General features: G+C 37.7%; 1 protein-coding gene across 2 annotated transcripts in view; it reads left to right on the top strand.

Annotated features, from left to right (window-relative positions):
• FGF14 (fibroblast growth factor 14) overlaps positions 1-24822 on the top strand; it is a 383177-nt gene that overhangs the window by 146628 nt on the left and 211727 nt on the right. The window contains exon 1 of one of the 2 annotated variants that reach the window (XM_065740957.1): positions 1577-1770. The exons of the other annotated variant lie outside the window; for it this stretch is intronic. Within the exon in view, the coding sequence (XP_065597029.1) occupies positions 1695-1770 (76 nt within the window). The 5' untranslated portion in view covers positions 1577-1694. Of the gene's footprint in view, positions 1-1576; positions 1771-24822 lie in introns of those variants that run through there. 2 annotated transcript variants of the gene reach the window in all.

Here is a 24822-nt window from a genome sequence, read left to right as displayed (position 1 = left end):
CATCCTCATGGCTTACCCAGCATAATAACTGTATGTGTACCTTCTCTTTTTTTTTTTTTTTTTTTTTGTGGGGGGGGGGGGGTGGGGGACAGTTCCTTAAGCTCTTCATCTTCTTGATGAATCTTCTCATTCTTCCCAGCCTGCCCTTCACAATCTACCTGGTTTGCCTTAGTGGGTTTCAGAGATCTCATAATTATTTGCAATCAACAAGTGAATCCTCCAGTGTTACAGTTTTGAATATTAGCTCATAACTACAGACTACCCTTCTCTCCAACACAAACTTAACAACTACAATTACAGATTTCTAACAGTATGTAATTCAGGACCCATGTGTTTTCTGTTCTCCCAAATGAAGCTCTACAAGCATGAAATCAGCAGTAATGGCTGCCATTTCTGGGAGTTCAGCATTACAAGTGGCCTATTTGGTGGCTGCACAGGATGCCTCAGACACACAATTTTGATTTAGCTTTAGTAAAACCAAATGGTGCTTTTTAAGATAGCAACACCCTTGCATTAGTATTTATCTTCAAATGTCCCAATTGTTTATCTAAAGATCAAAACTGGGTAGGAGATAATTGTATTTCAGTGGTCAAGGTCTTGATAACTTCTCTCACTTGTGCTTTTCCCTGCCCTGCTATTTTCAGTGATTCAAGTTTCCCTGGTTTGTATCCCTGTCTCTCATTATGCAAAGGGCCAGAAACTCCAGGGTGGTTGCTTGGTTGAGGACAACTTACTTTCACAAGAACTAGGCTCAGTTGAACTTGGATATCCCAACATCTCTATGCCAGTCCTCAGGATCCCATTATGCTAGCTGTCATATTACTTGTACTACAGTCACTTCTGTTTTATGTCTCAGTCTCCTCAGCTTCGTGCCTCCCCTTCTGTGTTTTCTCCAATACCACTGTTAGACCTGCCCTAGCTGGATCAAACTTATATTTGGTTCTTTCTTGCTCTCTCATTGCTTTACATCTGGAATTTCTCAGTCTCTTCTTCCACCCACATCATCCTCTCATAACTGCAGCTGTTTTTCCCCTCTGCAATCGGTGCAAATTCCTTGGCTTAGTGAGATCACTGCAGCACTTGTTGTCTTCCCCTAATGCACTGCTCTTATCTTCACGTGCTCTCATGTGCTGCTGCCTGCTCTCCAACATTCTTCTAGCCCAGACTGCCCTCCCCATTAACTCCTCCTTTCCCGTAAGCAATCCTTTCCTTCAAATGTCTTTAAAACATCATGATAACTTTACTTAAAAGACTTGTAAGGCCTCAGATGTCCAGAGATCATGACCCTGTTTGTTAGTTTGGTTTGTTTTGTTTTTCATCCATGTTCTTTCCAAAGTAGATCTTGTAGCCTCCTTCAGTGGCCAACAGTACTCACCATTGGACTTGAAAACCCCTTCCACGTCCTGCCTTGAGATACACAGGTTATGACCTTTTTACCATCCTGGTATTCAAGTGCTCTTGTTCACTGTATATGACAATGATACAATTTCTATTTCTGTTCCACTCAGACTCTCACATTCTTGCTCTTATAGTGTTGACTTGTTGAGCTGCCTGCATTCTCTGTTACACACACAATAAAACAATGCTTTGTGCTGCTTTCCATGAGAACAGAGCTAACTCTGTATCTAATCAAAGTTGCAAAAAACCTAATAATTAAAAAAGTATTGTGCTAGGCAACACTTGGGAACATCAAAATGTGTATTAACATCCGCAAAGTTGGAGGGAGAAGCCAATCAAAGGGGAATCGGTCTTTGCCTGGATATTCACATGGTAGGTGGACTCTTCTTTCCAGTGGTGTCATTGTGGTGTATCTGTACCATTTTATGCCCATGTTTTTCTTTATCAAGTCCAATTTCATGGGAAAGCATGCTTTATCTAGCCTGAATGATCTTTGTTTTGTACAATTTACTTTGCAGACATAGTTGCACGTATATAACTATATCATGTATCAGCAAAATTATGTTTTGTGGGGGTGCTTTAGTTTTGCAGCAGCTTTGCAACCTACTCATATTACAAAGCATTTAGTTCCACTAATCTGTTAAACTCCTGAAAGTCCACAGCAGTTGCATTCTGTAGCGGAAATAGTCACGGTCAACCACCGCAACCAGTATTTTCTATACTGGATACCTTATACTTCTGGCAAAAGTTCAGTGTAACTGAAGTGGTTTGTGGATACTCTTTCAGCTGTATCAAGAGGTTTACAATTGCATTTCTCACTTGAAGCCTCAGGAGGTGAACAAGTCTGTCAAGTCACTGAAAGTGTTACATTCTGGAAGTTACACACTTCCCTTAGCAGAAAAATAAAAAGCTTGATAATGGAACTTGCAACAAGTAGAAAAGTCCTGAAGTAACCCCTTGGGTTTCTTTGTTCTGCAGTGAGAAGGACTTTTCCAGTGAATCTGGAGTGGGGTCCTCTCTTGATCGCTTGTCCTATAGCAAGCCCAACAGAGGGCCTGGTCATGATTGTTGAGGATGGAAAATTAAATTTCACTGTGTTTTTCTCATCAATATTTTTATTACTTGCTATCACAAACATCTTTAGCTTACTCTAAGCAAATATTCTCTGCAGCGTGTTGTTTTTCAGATGTTCCTAATAGACGTGAATTTTTAAGGCTTTGTTTCCTGTTCTCTTGTCAGAACTGCAAGATTTGACAAGGAATATATGCTGGATTTACACAGAACTATGGAATAGGGTTTGGAAGGGACCTCTGGAGATCATCTAGTCCAATACCTCTGCTGTAGCAGATACCCTACAGTAGAATGTACAGGGAAGCAAGTTTTTAATATCTCCAGAGGAGACTCCACAGGCTCACTGGGCAGCCTAAACCAGTGCTCTGTAACTTTAAAATAAGGAGGATTTTTCTCATATTCATATTAAACTTACTGTGTTCCACTTTATTTAGCCATGTTTTGGTCAGCCAAATGGGTTGACTTTAGCATCTTTTTTTCTTGTTGATAACAAGTATGTAATTCTGGAAATCTCGGATTATTCCACACCTTCTTCCCACTTGCAACCAGAATATTGGTTATAACTCATCAGAAATTATTACTTGCAAGTTTGACTTGTAGAATTCCCAGGAGTATTAATGGCCTCTGTGGGAAGAAGGTACTGAAATACCTGACCCAATTTACCAGAGCACTCTGTTTTATGGTGGCCAAAGTGTGCCAGTTAGCCCCACTTGAATTAGGGTTTCCAAATGAATAGGAAAATTGGTACAAAGTAGATAACTCAGACATCATTATTACACCAGCTACAGAGTTTAGAAAAACTGATAGAATAAAAATTTTTCAGTAATGCAAATGAGGGTGAAACAGCAGCATTTAGTGAAATCAATATCATTCATTCTTAGTATTGGTTAATCTATGAGGCTGGCTATTCAAAACTACAAGTATCAAGAATTATGTAGTGCTGTTTTTGGAAAAGGGTTTAAATAAGAATGGTCAAAAGACAGTCTGACAATCTCTCCATTTCAATAGAAGGAAAAGAGACTGCAGATGTAGAAAAAGCTGACAGTGTTGCAGATAAAATCTACATTCATAGGAGAGAAGCAGGAATGTATTTATTGATAGAATATAGCGTTTTAATAAAGTTTAATCATAAATAAAGCAGCAAGATTCCAGATGGTGAAGTACAGTTGATTATTCACTGCATACATGGTTATCCAGGAGGCCCTCCATTGAATCGTGAGCTTCAAACTGTGCCCCATTTCTTTCTCAACTCTTTGAACCACAGAGGTAAGGACTAGGTGGGGGTGAATCCACTCTTTGTCTTGGACTTATTTGTGTTTTAGAGATTATATTGCACAATCTGAGATATTATCTTAGTGAAGCTAATAAAGCTATTGGTCATGTACCAAGTGTCTGTAACAGCAAGGTGTCTTGACATCAAGGCATAAGGCATCTCTGGGCAAGTGTAACCTAGAGCTGTCCCTACTCAAATGGAGATCTTGTCATGCAGTGAGCTTGAGCTGGTCATTGTTTACAGAGTAAGATGACTAACTCATAGTCATAGCATTTAGAGCATGCCCGATTGTCACTTGTTCAACCAGCTGTCTACAGTCAGTTCTCTGCACACCCAGTTTGAGACATTAGTGTGGTCATCATCTGTCTTGGTGATACTTTGATTTTTATCAGTCCTGAGTAAGGTTATGTATCTCACTGTGTATATGAGCAAGACCTTGGGGATTATGGCCAAGCTGAAGGAGAACACTGGGTGCAAAGGGAAGCACACCGATACACAGAACTTATTCCTTGTGGAGTTTGTGCTCCTTTCTGGCCTTCTTTCTTCCTTTAGAAGGCTATGGTTAAAAGATGGATGTGAATAGGCATAGATATATCACAAAAGTAGGACAGACTATCATTTTATCTTAATTCCTCCTCTATGAATCTTGTTTTCCTTTGGATCTACAGGTGGCTACTATTCTATAAAAGGATTATATTAATGGATTCACACCGAAGATGGCTTTGAAAATCTTTAGAATTTATCATATGCATAGTTACATGTGCCTAGCAACATGACTGAATTGTTTCCCCTTCTCTTCAACCTATACACTTTCAACAAGGTGCTTAAACACAAATGAATATTGAAATTGAGAAGAGAGGATTTGATTCCTGGGCACCTCACACTCTGGTCAGATTTTATATAAAAACCCGAGAACAAAAGATGTTTTCCTTATGCATCTAAAAAAGAAGCCAGTAACTTAGAAGTGTGCAAGCAGTCAAGATTGAACATGTAATGAAAAATGAAATCTGCTATTAAAGTTGACCAGTCATTAGCAGAAATACATGAATTTTTGGAATCATTAAGATCATTTAATCTTTAAAAAAAATATATATATATGTTTTCCACTGCTCCCATTCATAAAACACAACCAAACAACAAATAACAAAAAACAACTAACACACACACACACCAACCACCACCACCAAACCATTACAGAAAATAAGAGGTAAATGTTTCCTGTTTTTGATAGCCAGCAGCCTGTTAATTCTCATGTTTTAATCACAAGAAAAATTAAAATATCTTTCTCTGAAAGGTGTTGTTTTCAAAGTACAAGCCATACACGTTCAGTTATGTTACATAAAAAACCCTTAGCCTTGACTGACATTTTTAGATATAAACTTGCCAGTATGTGAAGGGCTTTAGTATAACAGCATAGGCTATACTGACAGTGGATGAGAAACATGAGCTTAATTTGTTGCTTTAACTCTTTTGTGAACATTGAATGGATTATATTTCTTGAACTGAACTGGAAGGCAAAAATATATGCTTCAAAAACTCTAAATAGAGGGCTCAAATGGTCTGAAATGGGAAAGCATACAAAAATGTCCTTTCTTAACAGTCTGTGCTTTCTTTTGGAAATGTTTGCACCCTTGGTACAAAGAAAACGTTTAGTTTTATGTCAATAAAATTGTATATGATGAGTCAGCTTTAGGTTTGCAAATATTAGCCATCATCCTTGTTGAAAAAAAAAAATCATTGGACTTGATAAATTATGTGCATGTTAGAATGATAACAAATTGAGTTTATAGGTTTTCCTTTGAAGAATACTTGATATCTTTGATTAATATGACCTACCTCATTGTATTATAGCAAATTCATTGTTTATTGGAGAATAATGAAACACTAGTAAGGAATCTCTTTGCAGCTGCTGCTAGATAAGGTTAAGTAAAGGTATGTACCATTTAGAATATTACTGTTTTGCACAGTGGTACTTTTGAGGTCATTTAACAACCACTGTTATAAAACTATAAGACAAAAATATTTACAGACCAGACTTTATCTTGATCACATTCAAATTAAACATAAAAACTGCTTATAAATGGATTGTAATTTAACCGTGACTTGAGTATTTTTTCTAAGTGACAACACGCTCTTTCACAACTAACATATGCTATGACTTCAAAAAATGTACAGCTGCACATCTGATAAATGTGTTCTGAACCTTTGATCACTGCTACCATCATTGGCTTTGATCATTAGAAGTACTATGTCTTGAACCCCTCTAATAATTTATTTTTTAAAAGTAATCCCAAAATTTATTTTTTCCTACTTCTTTTTTTGTGTTGTTCTTTATTTATTCCCTGTATGTTTCTTTGCATGAATAGCAATTTTTATTTTTTTTCCATTGTTCATTCTAGGCATTTATATGGCATCCTCAATCTCTCAGTGGCTAGCCTTAAAATGATTAGGCATCCCTGAGCATAGAAGAAAAGAGGGTACAGAATGGGAAAGGATAGCTTTCAATAAATGAGGGAAGTGTAAACTGAAAATTCCTGAAAAAAACTTTCTTACTGCTATTAAAAAATAATTATAATAATCTAATTCAAATGTTATAGCTCTAGTTTCATTTAATGTTTGTTTTGCATTGATTAAAAAATGTAACACTGATGGAACACATTGATTAAAAAATTTAAACACAATTTTTCCTACTGCTGTATTACTGGGAAAAGAGGAAGAATTGAATGATAACTTTGAAAAATGACCCAAGTGTGCTTTAATGGAGGTATTAAAATAAGGCTTGATTATAAGCAGAAACTCTGCCCGGTATGTTTGTGTTCTGTCCAAGTCTTTGATATTGTCTCACATAAACTTCTCTCCTCCTCAGGTGTTATATATTTTAATCTTATTTGAAGGTACCTTGCAGTAGCTTACTTTCCATACTTCCCATTTACACATCATCTAGACAGGGAGATATCTAATTTGTCTAATTTGAAGCCAATCAAGTAACTGATGAAACAAAAAAAAAAAAAAAAAAAAAAAGGCAGCTTATTACAACTTTGGGGAACTAATACCTTACTTCTTATTTGTTAAGGCTTAATTTAAAAGTAAAACTCAACAAAAACCCAGACAAGGCAACAACAGAAAATTAATGAACAGAAATAAACAAGCAAGAAAAACACCTAAACATAGCACTCTTTATCAAAGATAATATTTTACTATACTTTGAGCCCGTTATAAAAGTAATGTTCAGAATATTTATGGCTACTGTTGATAAAGTCTTTACCTATGTTCTTCGTATTTGGGGCAGGTGACAGTTGTACCAACCCTGTGAAGAGCAGCCTAGACATTTACACAGAGTCCACTTCTCTGAATCCTGATCCACAGTATTTCTCTTTTCTTGAGGTTGACCTTATTTAATCTATTCAACTTTCTCTTCCTTTCTTCCCTTTACTCTCTGTGGTTTCCCATTTCATATACACACATTTACCATTTTTGTACCCTACTAGGCCCAGCTGGAAGGGTGATTATGTAATTACAAATCCATTTGGATTGTCCAACTCTTCTGCAATGAAAAGGGACACTTACAGCTACAGATACACCTTCACCTACAGATCAGGTTCCTCAGAGCACCATCCAGTCTGGCCTTGAATATCTTGAAGGAAGGAGTATCCACCACTTCTATAAGCAACCTATGACAGTGCCTCACCACCATTACTGTAAAATTCTCCTTCCTTCTGTCTAACTTAAATCTCCCCTCTTTAGCTTGACACCATCTCCCCTTGTCCTATCACAAAAGATCCTGTTAACAGACTCCTTCTTATAGCCTTCTTTTAGATCTTGAAAGGCTGCTCTCAAGTCTCCCAGAAGCCTTCATTTTCCAGGCTGAACAGTTCCCAATTATCTTAGACCATTCGCACATGGGAGGTGTTCCATCCCTTGGATCATATTTGTGGTCCTTCTCTGGATGCACTCCAGCTGGTCCACATCACTCCTGTAGTGAGGATTCCATATGTGGATGCATGTGGATGGAAGGTGAGGTCTTGTCAACACAGAGTAGACATGCAGGATCTTCTCCCTCACCCTGCTGGCCATGCTGCTTCTGATGCAGCCCAGGATACTTGCTTGCTGGGCTGTGAGGACACACTGCTGGCTCATGTCCAGCTTATCATCCCCCCGGTTCTTCTAAGCTCTTTTCAGCAGGGCTAGGATTATATTACAGGTCTCTTCTTCTGAGGCTCATTTCTCTTCTTTGCGGTCACAAGCCAATTTCCTTTGAGATTATCACAGATCTGTATCTCAGCATTATTTTCCTTGTGACAGCTCTGAATAATATTCACTGAGTACACTTAACATTGGCCACTGACACAACTGCAGCTTGTTGAAAGCTAATTGGATATCTCATTTACCAGTAACTGACCAGAGTACAGGTTAACTACACTGCTACTCAATCTTATACTTTTCCAGCCCATATATGAAGTTAGGGTGCTATTTATGCAATCCCTGCTACATCAACTCCTAATGCTATCTACTATATATTAAGCACCTGAGTTATTGAATAAGAGGTTAACAACTATCCTGTTCTCAAAATTGAGAAAACAGCTGTGTCCTGTTGTTTCCCTAAGTGACCAGTGGTTACGTGTTCTTGTTTTTTAATTTATCATTTATTTTCCTTTCTTGCTCACATGCAAGATTTATAAACTGGTTACCTGGTAAACTGGCTTTAAGAAATATCACAGTTTTTTCACTAGTAATGTCAAACGTTAGCAATACTGCAGCCTTTGGCAAAGATGATCCAAGGTCTTCTAAATTCTATCTAAGCACCTGGGACCTTAATGTCATGTATCAATTCTCACTGCTGTCCAAGGTAGGCTTTGAAGATCTTATTCTTTTCAATTTCTCAGGATTACATTGTCATGACATGGACCAAAAGGAAAAAAAAAAGTCTTTCCATGCATTTCTCATGGGATTTCCATGGCACTATTTGTTCCAGTGCAGTAAGCATATATTCAGCATTTTTATTTATTTACTATCTTAGTTCAAGCTAATCACCGGGGGAAAAAAACAACAAAAGCAAAAAACAGAGCCAGACCAAAAATAATGATGTACTGTGTTCTCATCCATGGATCTATTTTTCTTTTTTTAGATTATGGCATAGATGAACCAGGAGAACAGCATTTTGGCAATAAAGCAAATGTGCACCAGGCCATAATTATGTAGAAAGAAATAGCACTTGGAGATATTTTTATTTTCAGGGTAAGTTAAAAAACACAATTTATACCAGCTTATTATCTGTGGAACTGAAGCGTAATAGAAGACAGAGACTTAGAAGAGAAATGTCATCTCTTGTGATATTGTAATATATTATAAGCAAGTGCATTTTTTTTCCCTTGGCACCTCTGAGTAAGTATTGAAAATTTATAACATTTGTTTCTGTTCTCTAAAACTGATCTTTATGTTACAAGTCTTCATGATATTTGCTAACCTTGATTAGAAATATACTATTACAAAGAAAAAAGAAATTCTCATAGAAAATCATTTCAATCTTACTTACAGAGAAGCTATAAGATTTTACATGAATTAACAGTATTATTTATTTTCTTTTTTTATTTTACTCTTTCTGACTGTGGTTTGTTTCCAGAATCTCTAAGTATCAGGGTAATACATTTGCTTTGGTGTTAAGTCAGAAATTCCCTTACAAAGATTCTTGTATGATATTTTCTAAATTTAAACACTTTTAATTGCCATTACTTCATTTCATCAAAAACTTGTGTTCATGAGCATGCATTAGAAATGAGAATTTTTATTTTAGTGGAGCTGAAATGAACTATCATATACTCTGTACAAATATCTAGATATCTACTGAACACAGTAAATTAAAAAAAATAATTAAAAAATGAACAAGAAGGTCTCAGGAGGGATAAAGAGCCCCTGAGAACGAGAAGATATTTTACTTTTGCAAAGAGAATAGGGAGAGTGCAAGGTGCCTTCTGGGAGCAAGAGAGGCAGACTCCTGGCTGAATGACTCTGAGCTTGTCTCTGCATCAGCCTCCACAGCAAGCCTGAGCCTGTCACAGCTTACAGACTACCTGCAAGTCATATTGGGTTGGTCTTTTTGTTATTTTAATGGAATGCAGCACTTCCACAGGGGAGCTGCAGCATCATCCACCATCAGCTGTCATGCTCTTGGAGTATGTGCACGCATTTGCTTTGCAAGGTTATGCTTTATCTCCCCAGGTATATACCCCACATCACAACTTTAATAATTAAATCAACATTTACCACTTTCTTTTGGCCCTGGGAAACATCTTACTCTTCTTTTTAATGTGCAGTGATCTCTACGAAAATGAGATTTTGCAGTTACTTCCAAAAATATCTCATATTTCCTCTTGGACAGGGACATATTTCCTTTTAGACAGGGAGAAATCTGTAATAGCAGTTGATAGAGGATCTGTTTCATTTCTAAAACTCTGCCTAAAATTACTCTCTGTCCACCAGAACTCAATTGGAATGGTTCCTGGGAAAGCTGCTGGAATTAGAGTCATGTGGAACTTGAGTGGCACAACGATAAATCAGACCTATTCCTTTTTTAGCTGTTTTTCTGCACTGCTGCTAGTATTTGTAATGCTTCTAGAGGTATGCTTAGTAACGATGCCCATTATGAATGCTATCTTTGTGGGCTTTCTGGATGCCCACACATGTCTTTGAAAAAACCATCTGGTGAAATGTGCTTGGGATGGTTATTTACATGGCATTTAACTATGCCTGTGTAAGATTCATCAACATAATGGAGACCAACAGTTTCTACTGAGCAACTCATTGAAATGAGGCTGTATAGCAAGCTGTATCCAACCATTAAAGAAAAGGAATCAATGTTAAATGGTAGAGGAGTTCCTCTAGAAAATATGAAAGTTTTGACTTTTTATTTATTTATTTTATTTTTAAATCATTTAAGAATCATAGAATCACAAAGGCTGGAAAAGAGCTCTAAGATCATCACTACCCATCTCAGCAGTTACCACGAGCAGTACCTTCAACTTTGGACTTTTTACCTTCATCCTCGCAACCTTTCTATTTCAGATGATTTTTCTTAGGGATTGCTTTATGTTGTTTTCTTTTTAATCAGCTATGGGAATAAAAGCAATGGAAACAGAATCATATTGACAAGTTCTCCAACATAATGTAAAAAGGGTTAAGGCAACGCTGATAACTTTCTCTGTTTCCATTGATGCAATTTGGAATCATTATGATGCTGGCAAAGAAGGCTATTTAGCCAAATTATTCTCTTGCTATTTATAAATGGGATCTCATTTATATTTAGAACACAAAACCTTCCTGGGTGGAAAGCTGCCATCTTGTGTATCTGCATGCAGTGCAGTGCAAGAGATCCAACATGATCACTGTCAGTATCGCTGCTGTGATACAGAGAGCAATAAGAAGAACACTGAGCTGCCCACAGGGCTCAATTCTGTAAACTTCTCATGTGCCGATCTATGCCCTCATTGGTACATGATATTTAAAAAGGACTCCATGTTTAAATGCATGCATTTATGAGGGATCATGGGTCAGCTGACATTCTGAGTGGGTATCCATCTGAACTGATGGAGCTCTGATCTCTAAGGAGTGCACCCGAGCAACACAGTAGGGTGCAAAGAGGATACCTATTCTCTATTATTTCTGTCTTCTATCCTACCTCTCTTTCCTCCTGTAGGAAGCAGGCTGGGATGCTAGATAAGGAGGCTGCTGGAGAAGGGCAGTGGGAGAGTGGGGAGCACTGGATGCTCCCTGAGGTTGCCCTACAGCTCAGGTATAGTGAAGAAAAGGCTTTTTCCAGCTTGTTTGCATTTCTACCAGCACTAAAAAAGGAGGACTAAAATAGTCAGAACTGCCATCTTGCTGTAAATGTATAGAAAGGAAACTATGTCACTAAATAGGACTGTTTGTAGTTCAGATTAAGTAGTCTGGATATTTATCTAATTAATACCTCTCAGTCTGTCCAAAGTCTTCTAATGTATGTAAGGCCTAGATTCCAAAATGCAGCTCTGATTTATAGAATAGAATAGAATCATAGAATTGTAGAATAGCCTGGATTGAAAAAGGAACTCAAAGATCATCTAGTTTCAACAGCCTTGCTGTGTACAGGGTCACCAACCACTAATCCAGGCTGCTCCAACCCATGTCCAGCCTGGCCTTGAATGCCTCCAGGGATGGGGCATCCACAGCCTCTCTGGGCAACCTGTTTCAGTGTGTCACCACCCTTTGAGTGAAAAACTTCCTCCTAACTTCTAACGTTAATCACCCATCTTAGTTTAAAACCATTCCCTCTTGTCCTATCACTATCAACGCATGTAAAAAAATCATTCCCTGTCCCATTTGTTCACTCCCTTCAAGTATTGGAAGGCCACAGTGAGATGTCCCCGTAGCCTTCTCTTCTCCAAGCTAAACAAGCTCAGTTCCCTCAACCTTTCCTCATAGGAGAGGTGCTCCAGCCCTCTGATCATTTTAGTGGCCCTACTCTGGACCCATTCCAAGAGCTCTGTGTCTTTCTTGTGCTGGGGGCCCCAGGCCTGGACACAGTACTCCACATGGGGCCTCACAAGAGCGGAGTAGAAGAGGAAAATGACCTCCCTCTCCCTGCTGGCCACCCCTTTTTTAATTCAACCCAGGATATAGTTGGCCCTCTGTGCTGCAAGCATGCATTGCTGACTCATGTCCATCTTCTCATCCCCCAGGACCCTAAAGTCCTTCTCCATAGGGCTGCTCTCCAGGAGTTCTTCCCCCATCTTTGTAAATACCTGGGAATGCCCCAGCCCAAGTGCAGCACCTTGCACTTGGCCTTGTTGTACCTCATTAGATTCACATGGGTCCAATTCTCCAACCTGTCCAGGTCCCTCAGATTGGCTTCCCTTCCCTCCGATGTATGACTGCACCACTTAGCTTGGTGTTGTCTGCACACTTGCTGAAGGTGCACTCAATTCCATCGTCTATGTCATTGATGAGGATGTTGAAGAGCACCAGTTCTGAGAGTTGATTCTTGGAGGACACCACTCGTGTATTTCACATTCTCAGGATGTGTTATAGGTAGTAGTCTTTGTTTACGCATAGTAGATAAATCTGTTGCATTGACAATGATTATTCTATGATGTTGTAAATGTACCTAGCAGATGTCTTCATTATTTCTATATATATTATATAGAAACTTTAGTTAGGACCTTTTATGCATCTGAGTGGATGTGCTCTTTCTCTCAATTGAGATAAAAGTGACATTTAGAAGATTTATGAAAGCTTTTCCTCTTACCTGTAATTTTTGTAATTTTGTCTTACCTGGTAGTATTTGGCACTGTCATTTTTGTAATTTTATCTTTCTTGGTAGTATTTGGCACTGCCATTTTCAAAGCATCTTGCTTTGCAAACATATGTAAGATGTGATTGCTCCCAATCAGAAAAATTCTATAGTGATCCAGGTATTTGGAGACACAATTATTTTGTGTGGGAAGAGGCTGTTTTTCCCATCTTAAATATCACTTATGAAGTAATTGTTATTCAATAGTGGTTACATGAAGAGATTAAAGCCACATAATTCATAATAGTTTGACCACTTTGAATTAACAAATTACTGCCTGCCAAATAAGCAGCAGTAGCTTATCATATAACAGTTACAAAAATGATTTTTATTTCAGTTAATTAAAATTCTTCTTGTCACATTCTGTAGTATAACTGCATTTATATACAGCTTTACTTGATGTTTGTGTACTTTAACAATTAAATCTCCACAAGTCAGCTTTGCATTAGCCTGAAATATTAATGTATAAGATTTCAAACTGAATCTGCTGTTCGTGCTATTGTAATATGAGTTTTCTACTTTATGATAGCTGTAAGGAAATTGCATTTTCAAATAAGACTAATAGAAAAAAATCATTTATGGTCTTAGAATGATATTTCAGGACACCAGGTTGCATTTTAACTATACTGAACCTATGCATTTTATTATGTCTTTACTCAAAGTTGAAACGAGACTGTAATAACTTCCCACATTGCTAGAAATTAGACTTGCACAGCTCTAGCTTGCACTGTTGTAGATGCCTAGAGTACCAAGAATAATGTATATACTGAGTGTGTTCTCATGCTTTGAATTTCTTGTGCATTTGCAGAATACCTGAGCCAGCACAGAAATAAAAGTTCAAAGTCAGGGATTCGATACCTGTATGAACAAACAGAATATCCAGTGCAATTCTGTGTAACAGGGCCCAGATATAAAATTCCTAAGAGTTCAGTGGGGCCAGATGTACAGAGGATAGCTATATCTTCACCTTTACTAAATAAATTCCAAGTTACCTACTGTACTGACTGATCATTTATAGAACTGATAGTTTATTAACCAGTTCGTGATAGTAAACTGTGAAGACTTAGAAAGACTTTACACATTCTCTTTAGGTCTGGAACATCAAAAACATTTTGTTTGTTTCAGTACTCCCTCATAGTATCACAGTATGAATTCATAACTGAACAATGAAGGGTTCCAGGCTTCAAAAGTATGCTTCTGGCACTGACAGCTGCACAAGCTCTGCAAGTGCTGCTTTCTTAGAAAGATTTTTGTTTCCAAAGGAGGTACAGTATTGTTTAAATGGCGTTCCATAACATCTATCTGTCTACACCCATTCAGTTTGATTTGTGTCCCCTTTTTTGTCCATAGTTCATTAGGAAGGCTCACTTTTCTCACACAGATGTGGTGATGAGAGTATGTGATGAGATGTTTAGTACAGCCCCATTTCCTGTGCAGCAGTGTTTCCTTGAACTGCAATCTTCTCTTGAGAGGTGGAAATAGGACTCTACCAGACCAAAATGTGATGAACTGCCTCCACAAAAATGCTTTTTCAAGGCCCTTAGAGTAGCAACAGGTCTTTCTGCCCTATCTAGCCTCCCCTGAGGCCTTCCTTAGCTTGCTTATTCAAGTTAATCCCATTTCAGTCCCAGCAGGCCCAAGCAGTCATCTAGCAGTCCTAATGGAGCCCTCATAAAAGAAAGAGCTTCAGAGTTTTGGTCAAGTTCTGTTCAAGTTCTTGAGCTTGAATAACAGTATACTGCGCCCCTGCTTTAACCCACTACTGAAATACGTATAACAATGTCACCTTTCCTCAAGTTGCTAGGGATTTGGCATTAAGCTGCTTGTACCTTCACTGCACTCTTGGAGGCACATTCTTAACTTGATGGGTCGTTTAGGACAGGACCTGTATTCCCTGATAAGAAATTGCTTTTGCACCTCCAAATGATCCTTGATGTTGTACAATTACCAGGGGGCTTTAAAAACACTGAGACTTATTCTGCCTTTCTGAGTAAATGCATTTGATGACAAAGTTACTTGTAGACAGATCACTCCCTTGTATCTTCATGTCTCCTCATCTAAACAGAAAAACCAGTTCTGTCCGTTTGCTTCTGTCAGTTTTCTGTTTTTACTTTTGAGGCATTTTATCCTTATAGAGCATTAGTTTAATGACTTCTCATCTCTATTCTGATACATGCTTAAAAATAAGCATTGTGGTGATTGAGACTGAAAAACTCGAGAAATCGTTAAACTAAAGAAAAGTTGGGCTGAGGAAGGGCTTTTCAGAAGGAAGAAAAAGGGTCATGAAATGACCATGATTATATTGATGTCATGTTTGTTAAAGTAGGGAAAATAGATGGTAGATGATGGGATGAGGGTGAACAGATGGTGGGATGAGAGGGACACAAAGGTTCTAGACAGGGGAAACTCATGTGCTTAACATTAAGCTTACTAAACCTTCGTGGTCAGAGATGGAGCATAAGAAGTAATGCTGGATGTTTTTAAGAATAAATTGGGTACCTGTGGGCACAAATGTGAGCTAAGCTTGCATGTCCACTGCTCTTTTTGCTGTTCAGCCAAGATGCACTGGGCCGCAGAAGGAAAACTGGTATGAAATAGCATCTCAAAAGCACAGACTCCTTCCAAGGACCATCCTTTTGGGATATGCAGTGAGATTTATCTAGCTGCTCTGGAACTTAAAGAGTAGCACTGTTTCTACTGTCTGATGTGTCTCATGCAGTATATCTGTTCCAAAGTCAGTCAGCCAACACTGCCTTGATGTGCTTGGAGCAGAAAAGACACCTTCACAGTACAGTTCATGCCATTTATGAAGAACTTTCCTTGAGTGGTTTGGAATAGAATCTTGAAGTGAAATTGATGAGGAATGTGACTCAGATACAAGAAGGTGCTGTTGTGTCTGGAGATGGTGTCTGCAGACCTTTCAGTCAGTGGAAATATGTAGATGGATCAGAGACAGCTTTTCCACTGGTTATCATGCATGATTGCTCATGGTGCAGTGATGCTTTCAATCCCAGTTTGGAGATGATGACTAGATCTCCAGTGATTGTAAAGGAATTACAGTCACCCAAAGTTAGGCTTTTGTATAAAGATCTGTACCTCAGCAATAGATGCATAAGTTCTAAACTACCAAATCTAAGAGAAGGAATTTTATGGCTAAAAATTAAAATAAATCTGTCTTTTTTTCCTTAATCCTACTTAGTATTTTCTTCCTTGAGGAATCATATCCCTTCATTTTTCTGTTTTCAATACAGCATTTGCCTATATTATTTTTCTCCACTTTTAGTTAACAATGAGCCTATATCCACAAAACTTAAAATAAAAGAAACAACAAAACAAGTTATATTCTTTCAGACATTGAGGTGACAATAGAAATTGCTTGAAAAGAGTCAGATATTCTCTTATACAGATTTTTAATTTTTCCATAAATTCACAGTTTGTCGATTTCTACCAAGAATATATCTTCTTTTAAACAATTTGCTTAGACACTTGTTAAAGAGAAGGTCTGCTCCCCTTTCTTCCTGAGCATGGAGTCCTAAAACTGAATGACCAATACAGGCAATTGGCAACCTTTTTCTGTTTGATGAAATATTGACTTAGTTCTTGAATTTGGATCTTAGTCTGAAAATTGGGCCCCAGTTCTGCAAAAGATGTATGTATGAGCTCTACATTTAATGACATGAATAGTTTTACAGAGATCTGGGAATGTATTACAGGTAAAAATTGATGAGCTATAAAATTTTCCAAAATGAGGCTGTTTGAAAGCAAAAACTTAACTGAAAGCTCACAATGGATCAAAAGAAGTTCGCATGCTGCATCAGTAAGATCTGATGTATTGACATTCTTTCATTAATGATTTTTTTTTGTCTGATTAAGGAAATAATACATTCTGTGAATTGCCAAAATAACTAAGTTCAATTATTTTCCCACCTTTTCTTTATGAAAACTGTTTCTTAGCAATTAAGCCTTCACTAATTCTATCTTAAAAAAAAAAAAAGTTATAATTTATTATGCATTCATTTTGCTACAAATTCTCCTTCTGACAGATGAAATGCATTTGTGCGTGTGTAAAATTATTTTTTAAAATCTTGAAAAATCTCCTTGCTTACCCATGCATAAGTGCTTCCATTCCCAATTTGATGTTCTTTCTGCTTGGGTCTAGGTAGAAAACTCCGAAATTACCACCTTTTTACAAGATTACTGTCAGGTTAATCTTTGCTAGGGTTTTGTTGAATTTACTTAAATTTTTATGCTCAAAAGGAATGTTAGTTCTACTGAATGTCAAAAAAGTCATTTATAAAAGCTATTAAAATGCCCAGTCAATGATTTATTTTTTCCCCCACATTAATGAACAAGTAATCAAGAAGGATTTTGTATGGTTTTGAAATGTTTTCATCTGTATACATCCATCAAAGCATAATGCCATGGAGAGAGATAATAGGTTTAGATACCAGAGTGAAGAAAGCTCTTTGGAAGGGATTTACTATCTGTGTGTTCCTGCCCAGGATGAACCACTGGTTGCTTGTACTTCTGCTGCTGTGCTCATAATCAGTCATACTGAGACCGCTAGTGAAAGCATTTGTCACACTTCCATATTGTCTCTGAGCAAGCAGAATAGCTTCTAGTTTCAGTGTACTTTTGAATGTTATTTCATCTACTGTTTTGTTAATCAGTTTTCTGTAGAAATTTTTGACCTTTCATTCCTGTTCTGTTTTCTTCCACTTTGTTTATAAAAGGTTTTTATATTCTTGATTTGGAATTCTTTTATTTGATTTAGAAAAAGCAATTTTCAAGCTCTTCAGAGCTTTGATTCACAAAGATCTGATTCTTCCCTTATACACTCCTAACACTTACCCCCCAAAAATCCAAGAATTGTTGAATCTATGTTGTGGAAGATATTGAACTTGGAAATTCTTGTAAACAGAAATAAATAGCCACACCAGCAATTATATATATATATATAATTACATCTGTTTCAATGCTTTACTGTAACATGCAATTTAACAGGAGAAGATAAATCATCTCTCTCTTGATTATATACAAGCATACTCCAAGTGTTTTTCATATCATTAATAATTTGCCTCTCATGGTTTTACATACAAAAGTTAAGTATATTCCAAAGACTGCATTTGTGGTAGTATACTTACATGTATGTTTTAGCTTTCATTTTAGTTTAGAATCACTGTTGTTGGTCCAAAGTAGTCTTAACTAAACAGCAGTGCAAAGAGTTTTCCCTGTGGAAGCAGTGTGTGCTGAGAAGCTGCAGTCCTACTTTTCTCTTGAGAGTTCTAAAGCTCCGACCTTTAGGTGGCCTTTTACACAGTACTAGGACTCAAACTTCCTTTAAATTTATGGTGAGAAGATGCCACTTGGAGTTCTAACCACCTTCCATTTCAAATTTTCAGTCTTGTTTCAGATTTTACTTCCACAATGAAGTTAGTCATCAATCCCTAGGATAATATTTAGGAAACTGAAGTAAAATGGTAAATGTCCCCTCAGTAGTTTTCTTCAGTTTCAGTGTCACGCTTGTGAAGCCTGAAACCCTCAAAAAGACTCAGGTCCATAAGGCTGGCAGTCTACTGCAGCTATAGTTACCAGAAAGGATGCCCCTGTTTCCCTTTCCAGTTAGTAAATCCTGGATAAAATGATTTTTTTACTGAAAAAGAGGGGAGAAGCAGGTAGAGGGAGCCTATAAATATTCTTGAATAGATGCAGTACTGAAGAATAAGAGTTCTTTAGTAATTTGTTAAAACACTCTGATTGAAACAAGTAGTGAGATAGTACTTTTTCTCCATAGCAGTGACTTATTAGTTCTAGCAATGAAGCTGGTTGGCTTTAGGAAGTCTCCTCTGCCACCTCTTTGCTTTAAAGGGTACTTTCCTCTCCTCCTTGTGTTGTCTTTTTTTTATTTTTCCTGTATGACCTGATGATGACCACCTTTTTCCTCCAGCTGTGATGTGTTATATTAAGCTTCTTTATGAAGGTGAAATGCTGCAGCATTAAGTGTATTATTTCTCTTTCTCTGATACCCTGTAGAATCATTGCCTTGATCACCCAAATCATAGAATAGCTTAGTTTTGAAGGTATCTTAAATCCAACCCAGTTCCTCACCCCTCCTGAGGACAGGACTGCCACCCACCAGCTCAGGCTGCCCAGGGCTCCATCCAACCTGGCCTTTAGTGCCTCCATGGATGGGGTACCACAGCTTCCCTGGGCAGCCTGTGCCAATGCCTCACCACTCTAATCCAAGGGAGAAAAAAATCTTGTTTCTTCTCCCTGATAGTTTCTCAAAGATTCATAGATTCATAGATACATTAGGTTGGAAAGGACCTACAAGATCATCTAGTCCAACCATCCTCCTATCACTATCCCTACCCAACTACTCAATCAAATCCCTTAGCACCTCATCTAAACGCTTCTTGAACAGCGCTAGGGATGGTGCCTCAACCACCTCCCTAGGCAGGCCATTCCAGTGCCTGACCACTCTTTCAGAGAAAAAATGTTTCCTCAGGTCTAATCTAAATCTTCCCCGGCGCAACTTGTGGCCATTCCCTCTCGTCCTGTCATTCTCAACACAATGCTTATCATAATTCACTCCATTCGATCTCTTTTCTAAACCCAGCATCTTTTGTGAAAGAAAGAACTGAGCAGGCCACACTTGCAGATTGAATTATACCACCTGTTCCCAGATCCTGTTGTCTGAGTGATGATATGGTGTCTGAGGAATACATTTTCTGCTTGTTTAACTATCTTCCCCAATACAGTATTATTAAGATGCTGGTCAGCTGCCACTATTGAAGTAAGATAGGGCTCTGGTAACGTATTTCTTCATTGAGCAGTTAGTGGAAACATATGGTGTGTAGGAACACAGCTGTATTCACGTTGGACCTAATAACTATCATCCCACAAGTGTGTGCTGTGAACTATGGTCTTAAAATTCTTCTTACAGTTTTTACAAATGATTGGTAAGTGACTCAAGAAGACAAGAAACAAACAAACAAACAAAAAAACCTCACCACACCTGAAAAACTACTTAAAATTATATATTTATAGAGTAACTCTGAGCATTATCTGACCATTGGACAGGAATGTAGACAAGGAAGTAATGATAATATGGAATAGTATACAAATAATTGCATAATTTGCAGAATTCTATTATTCTAGATGGAGATATCACTACATTTGATATTTAATGGTTTTCTCTCCATTGCTGCTTTGCAGACTTTTTATTTGAGAATTCTGGGATAGAGAAGGGAAGTGAGGTCTGATGTGAATTAGTCTCCTGTTAGGGATTGCTGCTGCTAATTTAGTACTTGGGCAGAATGTAATGATTCTATATTGTGCATGGTAAGTGATATTGGCTGCAGTTTGGTCTTTGAAGAGAATCATTAGGATAACATTTGGATTTGGAAGAAGGACTGTGGAAATGGAAAATACGGACTTATGAGGATTTCAGCCTTATTGTTTCAGCAGAAATCCTGTTGAATGCTCACTGATCCTTTATGGAGTCTTAAAACAGCTGACGTAGAATTGGTATAGATCACTGTTTTCATTTAATGTCTATTCTAGTCTGTGTTAAATTTAAATATATATATAAATAATGAGATGTTTTATATTCTCTCTTTATGAGAAATGAGCATATTAGTATTACTGTCATAGATGAAGTGCTATCAAAATAATTCAACACTCTTGCAGAATTTTCAAAGGGAGTTTTGGAAAGGTGAGAGTTTGTGATTGCAAGTGCTATTTGTTGACATGTATGGCTTTATACCAGAATTGCACTTCTCTTTTATTTTTTTTTTGGTGTGTGTGTATGTTTCAAATAATGTGACACATTAAATCTGTAGCATGTGTCTGCTGGCAGCTGCACTAAAAATTCAGACCAGAGGCATTGCCCTCATCTTTCATCCAGACTGTCGGTAGAGTTCAGCAACATCACAGGACTAGCAACAGCAACTGTTTTCCAGGATATTCCATGTTTTTTTACAGCTCAATAAATCTCTGTGTAAGAAGTAAAAACTGTGCTGGTAATCCATTCATGTAATCAGCTACATCTTACAGTCTGAGTAGCAGGGCTTCTCTTTGTATGGGTGTGCTTAGGGGTAATTGGGTCTTTCTCAGTGTGTGTGTTCTGCCCCACACCCTCTTGGTTCTCATCATCCCTCTGGATGCACACGAGGACTTCATCCCTGAAGTAAGCTTTTCTATTAAGGGAATTAGGCCTAAGATTTTTAAATACATTAATAAAGCTGCAGAGAATTCTGAGTAGAAAAATACACAATGTATGAAGTGAAACCCTTTGTAAGTGATGGCCTAAGTGAAAATGATATTAGTGATTTCTACATCAACATATGATGAATTCTTACTATTCTTTATAATGTGTGAGAATTGTTTAAGAAAATCAACAATTGCAAAGCGTAAAAGTACTTTAATTTCACTTTTTTCATGAAAAAAAGAAGTATTTCTATGTGAATTGTACCTACTATGAACAAGACTAAAGATAGTGTATGTGAAAGAGTAAACTTTTAGGATTAACTCTGTTTCTATTACAGAATTTAATGTTTTTGTGGTAAATAACTAATATGTCTGCAGGTAACCTAGAAGAATTGGAAATCCTGTATTATCTTCAGACACAGAAAGCCCTATACTAAGAATACCCAGTGGAAGTGTAATCTTCTTCCTATTAAGATCTCACTGTCTTTGTGCCTGAAATGTTCATTTCTCTAGTGAGGGTGCTGTAGGCATAAAGCTTTCACACTGCTGGCCATGCTATTTCCCCCTGAAAAGCATAACTTGCTGTTTCAAGGGGATATAGCTCTGAACACCAAACTTTGAATCTTCTGTAAGAACTGATTTAAAAGGCAATAAGATAGTAAAAGCCTAGTCTAAGGTTTGAGAATGCATTTCTTTTTCTATTGTTCTGCCATTGTGCTGGACCCAGCAGTGTGAGGAATTAGTCAAAAGATAGTGAAAGAATCTATAGCAAAAAAACAAACAACAAAAAAAACCACCCAAAGCCACATATTTCAGAACTTAGCTTTGCTATGTAGGAAGAGTACGGAATTAAAAAAAAAGACAGCGGCAGAGAAAGCAAATGGGAAAAAGTGTTTTCCTAAGATCTATAGTTAGAGTGAAGGCCTAGTTTTCAACTAGGTGGGAAGAACTAACCTATTTGCATCATTTGTGCTCATAAAATATTGATGATGAGATCAGAGTGCAGATGTTACTTCATTACTCTGACAGGGAAAAATATTTTGCCAGTGAAATTCTTCTGAGTTCTGTGTGAAGGAAACTGAGCTTTGGGATTGGTTCTTATAATATCCTAATACAGACCCAGACTTGTAATAAGCATGCAGGAGCACCAGAATTAGTGAAGGCCCCTATTTAAAGTTGATACTGAAGCCTCAGTGAACACCAAAGTGTTTTTTTGTTTTGTTTTGGTTCAGTTTTTTTTTTCCTCCTATAACAGCAGAATAAACAGTATTGGAGATGTAAGTGAATATCTACTTCAGACAGATTAGTTATAGGCAGATTTTTTTCAGAAGACTGTTACAATACAAACAGAAAATGGTTTTATACGCTTTGTCACTCTAGTCCAACAGAGCTACACCTTGACTCTGAGTTACAGTGCCCCAAGGGCATACGGTCTCATGAGTTTCTCACTTGGCATTAAATCTAGACTCCAGTTGTTCTAACAATGTATGTTCTCCTGTTTTGGAATGCCTGTGGGATAATTCATTTTATTCTGAATTATCATTTCTGGACTCTTCAGATATTTGTGAATTAAGTGATGATTGAAGTATGAAATTTCTCTGTTGTCATTATTTATTGAAACAGAGGGCACTAAAATACTTTTCTTTGTAAGATCATTCCTGTAGAACAAGAGTTTGGTACAGTATTTGTGAAAAGCTTTAGATTAAACTAGACTTTGCCTATTGGTATAGTGTTTCTCCAAACAATGTCAGAACATTTTTCACATGAATTTAATCTTTAATAGCACTTGTTGCCAAAACTCTTCCTCAGTTACTTACTGTACTAAGCTCAGTGTTCTGACCTCACACCTTCACAAAAAACCCAATCAGTGATGGAATGTTTTTTTGGAGTGCTTACTTTTAGTAAGGAAGGCAGTAAAGATGCTTAGTTTCATGAGGGAAAACGTAAGTGCTAATGGGAGAACTGAACTAAGATTTGAGAGGCAACTACTGTGGGAAATGTTTTTTATATTTTATTTATTGATCTTTCATTTTATTCTAAAACTAAACTTAAAAGCAGATTGAACTGGTCAAATTTATTCAGTATCTGGGTAAACCATCTGAAAGCTTTCAGTACAATCTACTGTCAATCCGTGTTGTGGTAGAGAAAAAAAAAAAAGTGAGGCGTTTTCCAGACTTGCTGTGAATGAACCATGTGCTTAGAGAAATGTCTGTCACTGAGTAGCAATGGACTAATGAGCAAACCCAGTTTAATCTGGTAGCTGGTGATTTTTTCTATGTTATGATGCATTTTGACCCAAAAATGTTTGCAACTTTCAGTAGTCAAAGATAAACTTATAAAAAAACAGTATAACAAGACTAGGAAAAGTGAACTGCTATGTGATACCTGCTTGTTTCCTGCTTCATCCTGTGGTAATTTTTTTAATCCTAAGAAATGTAGGGGTGTGGGTGGGGGTGGATTTCATGCATTCCCCTTTGAGGTATCTCAGAGTTTACTGGCCAGCAGGGAGAAGGAGGTCATTGTCCCCTTCTACTCCACTCCTGTGAGGCTCCATGTGGGGTACTGTGTCCAGGCCTGGGGTCCCCTGCACAGGAAAGACACAGAGCTCTTGGAATGAGACCAGGAGAGGGCCACTAAAATGATCAGAGGGCTGGAGCACCTCTCCTATGAGGAAAGGTTGAGGGAATTGAGCTTGTTTAGCTTGGAGAAGAGAAGGCTCCGGGGACACCTCACTGTGGCCTTCCAACACTTGAAGGGAGTGAACAAATGGGACTGGGAATGATTTTTTACATGGGTTAATAGTGACGGGACAAGAGGGAATGGTTTTAAACTAAGATGGGTGATTAACGTTAGAAGTTAGGGGGAAGTTTTTCACTCAGATGGCGGTGATGCACAGGTTGCCCAGTGAGGCTGTGGATGCCCCATCCCTGGAGGCATTCAAGGCCAGGCTGGACATGGGTTGGAGCAGCCTGGATTAGTGGTTGATGACCCTGTACACAGCAAGGCTGTTGAAACTAGATGATCCTTGAGGTCCTTTACAACCCAGGCCATTCTATGATTCTATAATTTCAAGCAGACTGGCAGTTGAAGCTCTGAGAAAGATAAGCTTACATCTCTTGTTTTATGTATTTCCTACTGCAAGGCTTTTGGTGAGCTCCCACTCAGAGCATGAATCCCTTGCCTTATCTTTAATTCTCCTTATGAACTGTATGCTTAATCTGTGTGTCTAGCTCTGAATTTTCTATTCTGCTCTTTCACTGAGCTTTAACAAATTAGACATTATTTAGACGTTGCCACTTAGACATGCTTAATTTAAGACAGCTAGTTCTTTTGCTGGATTATTTTTTAAGATCTTTTATGAATTCAAGCCCAGACATTTTAAGATATGGGCTTCTGATGTTTGGTGTTGTAATGCTCTCAGTCACTTTGTAGATTTAGTAACAGTAAATTATCTTGAGAAGTTTATGGAAAAGCAAGAAATGGAGTCTGTATCCAAGGCTAGGGCTCTAGTAAAGAAAAACATTTTTCTGGGGTATATGCTCTTCTC

This window comes from Cyrtonyx montezumae, unplaced genomic scaffold (genome assembly GCF_038088225.1).
Source record: "Cyrtonyx montezumae isolate F1298 unplaced genomic scaffold, pur_monq_1.0 scaffold_3, whole genome shotgun sequence".
Lineage (NCBI taxonomy): Eukaryota > Metazoa > Chordata > Aves > Galliformes > Odontophoridae > Cyrtonyx > Cyrtonyx montezumae.
This window is presented reverse-complemented; position numbering and strand designations above follow the sequence as displayed.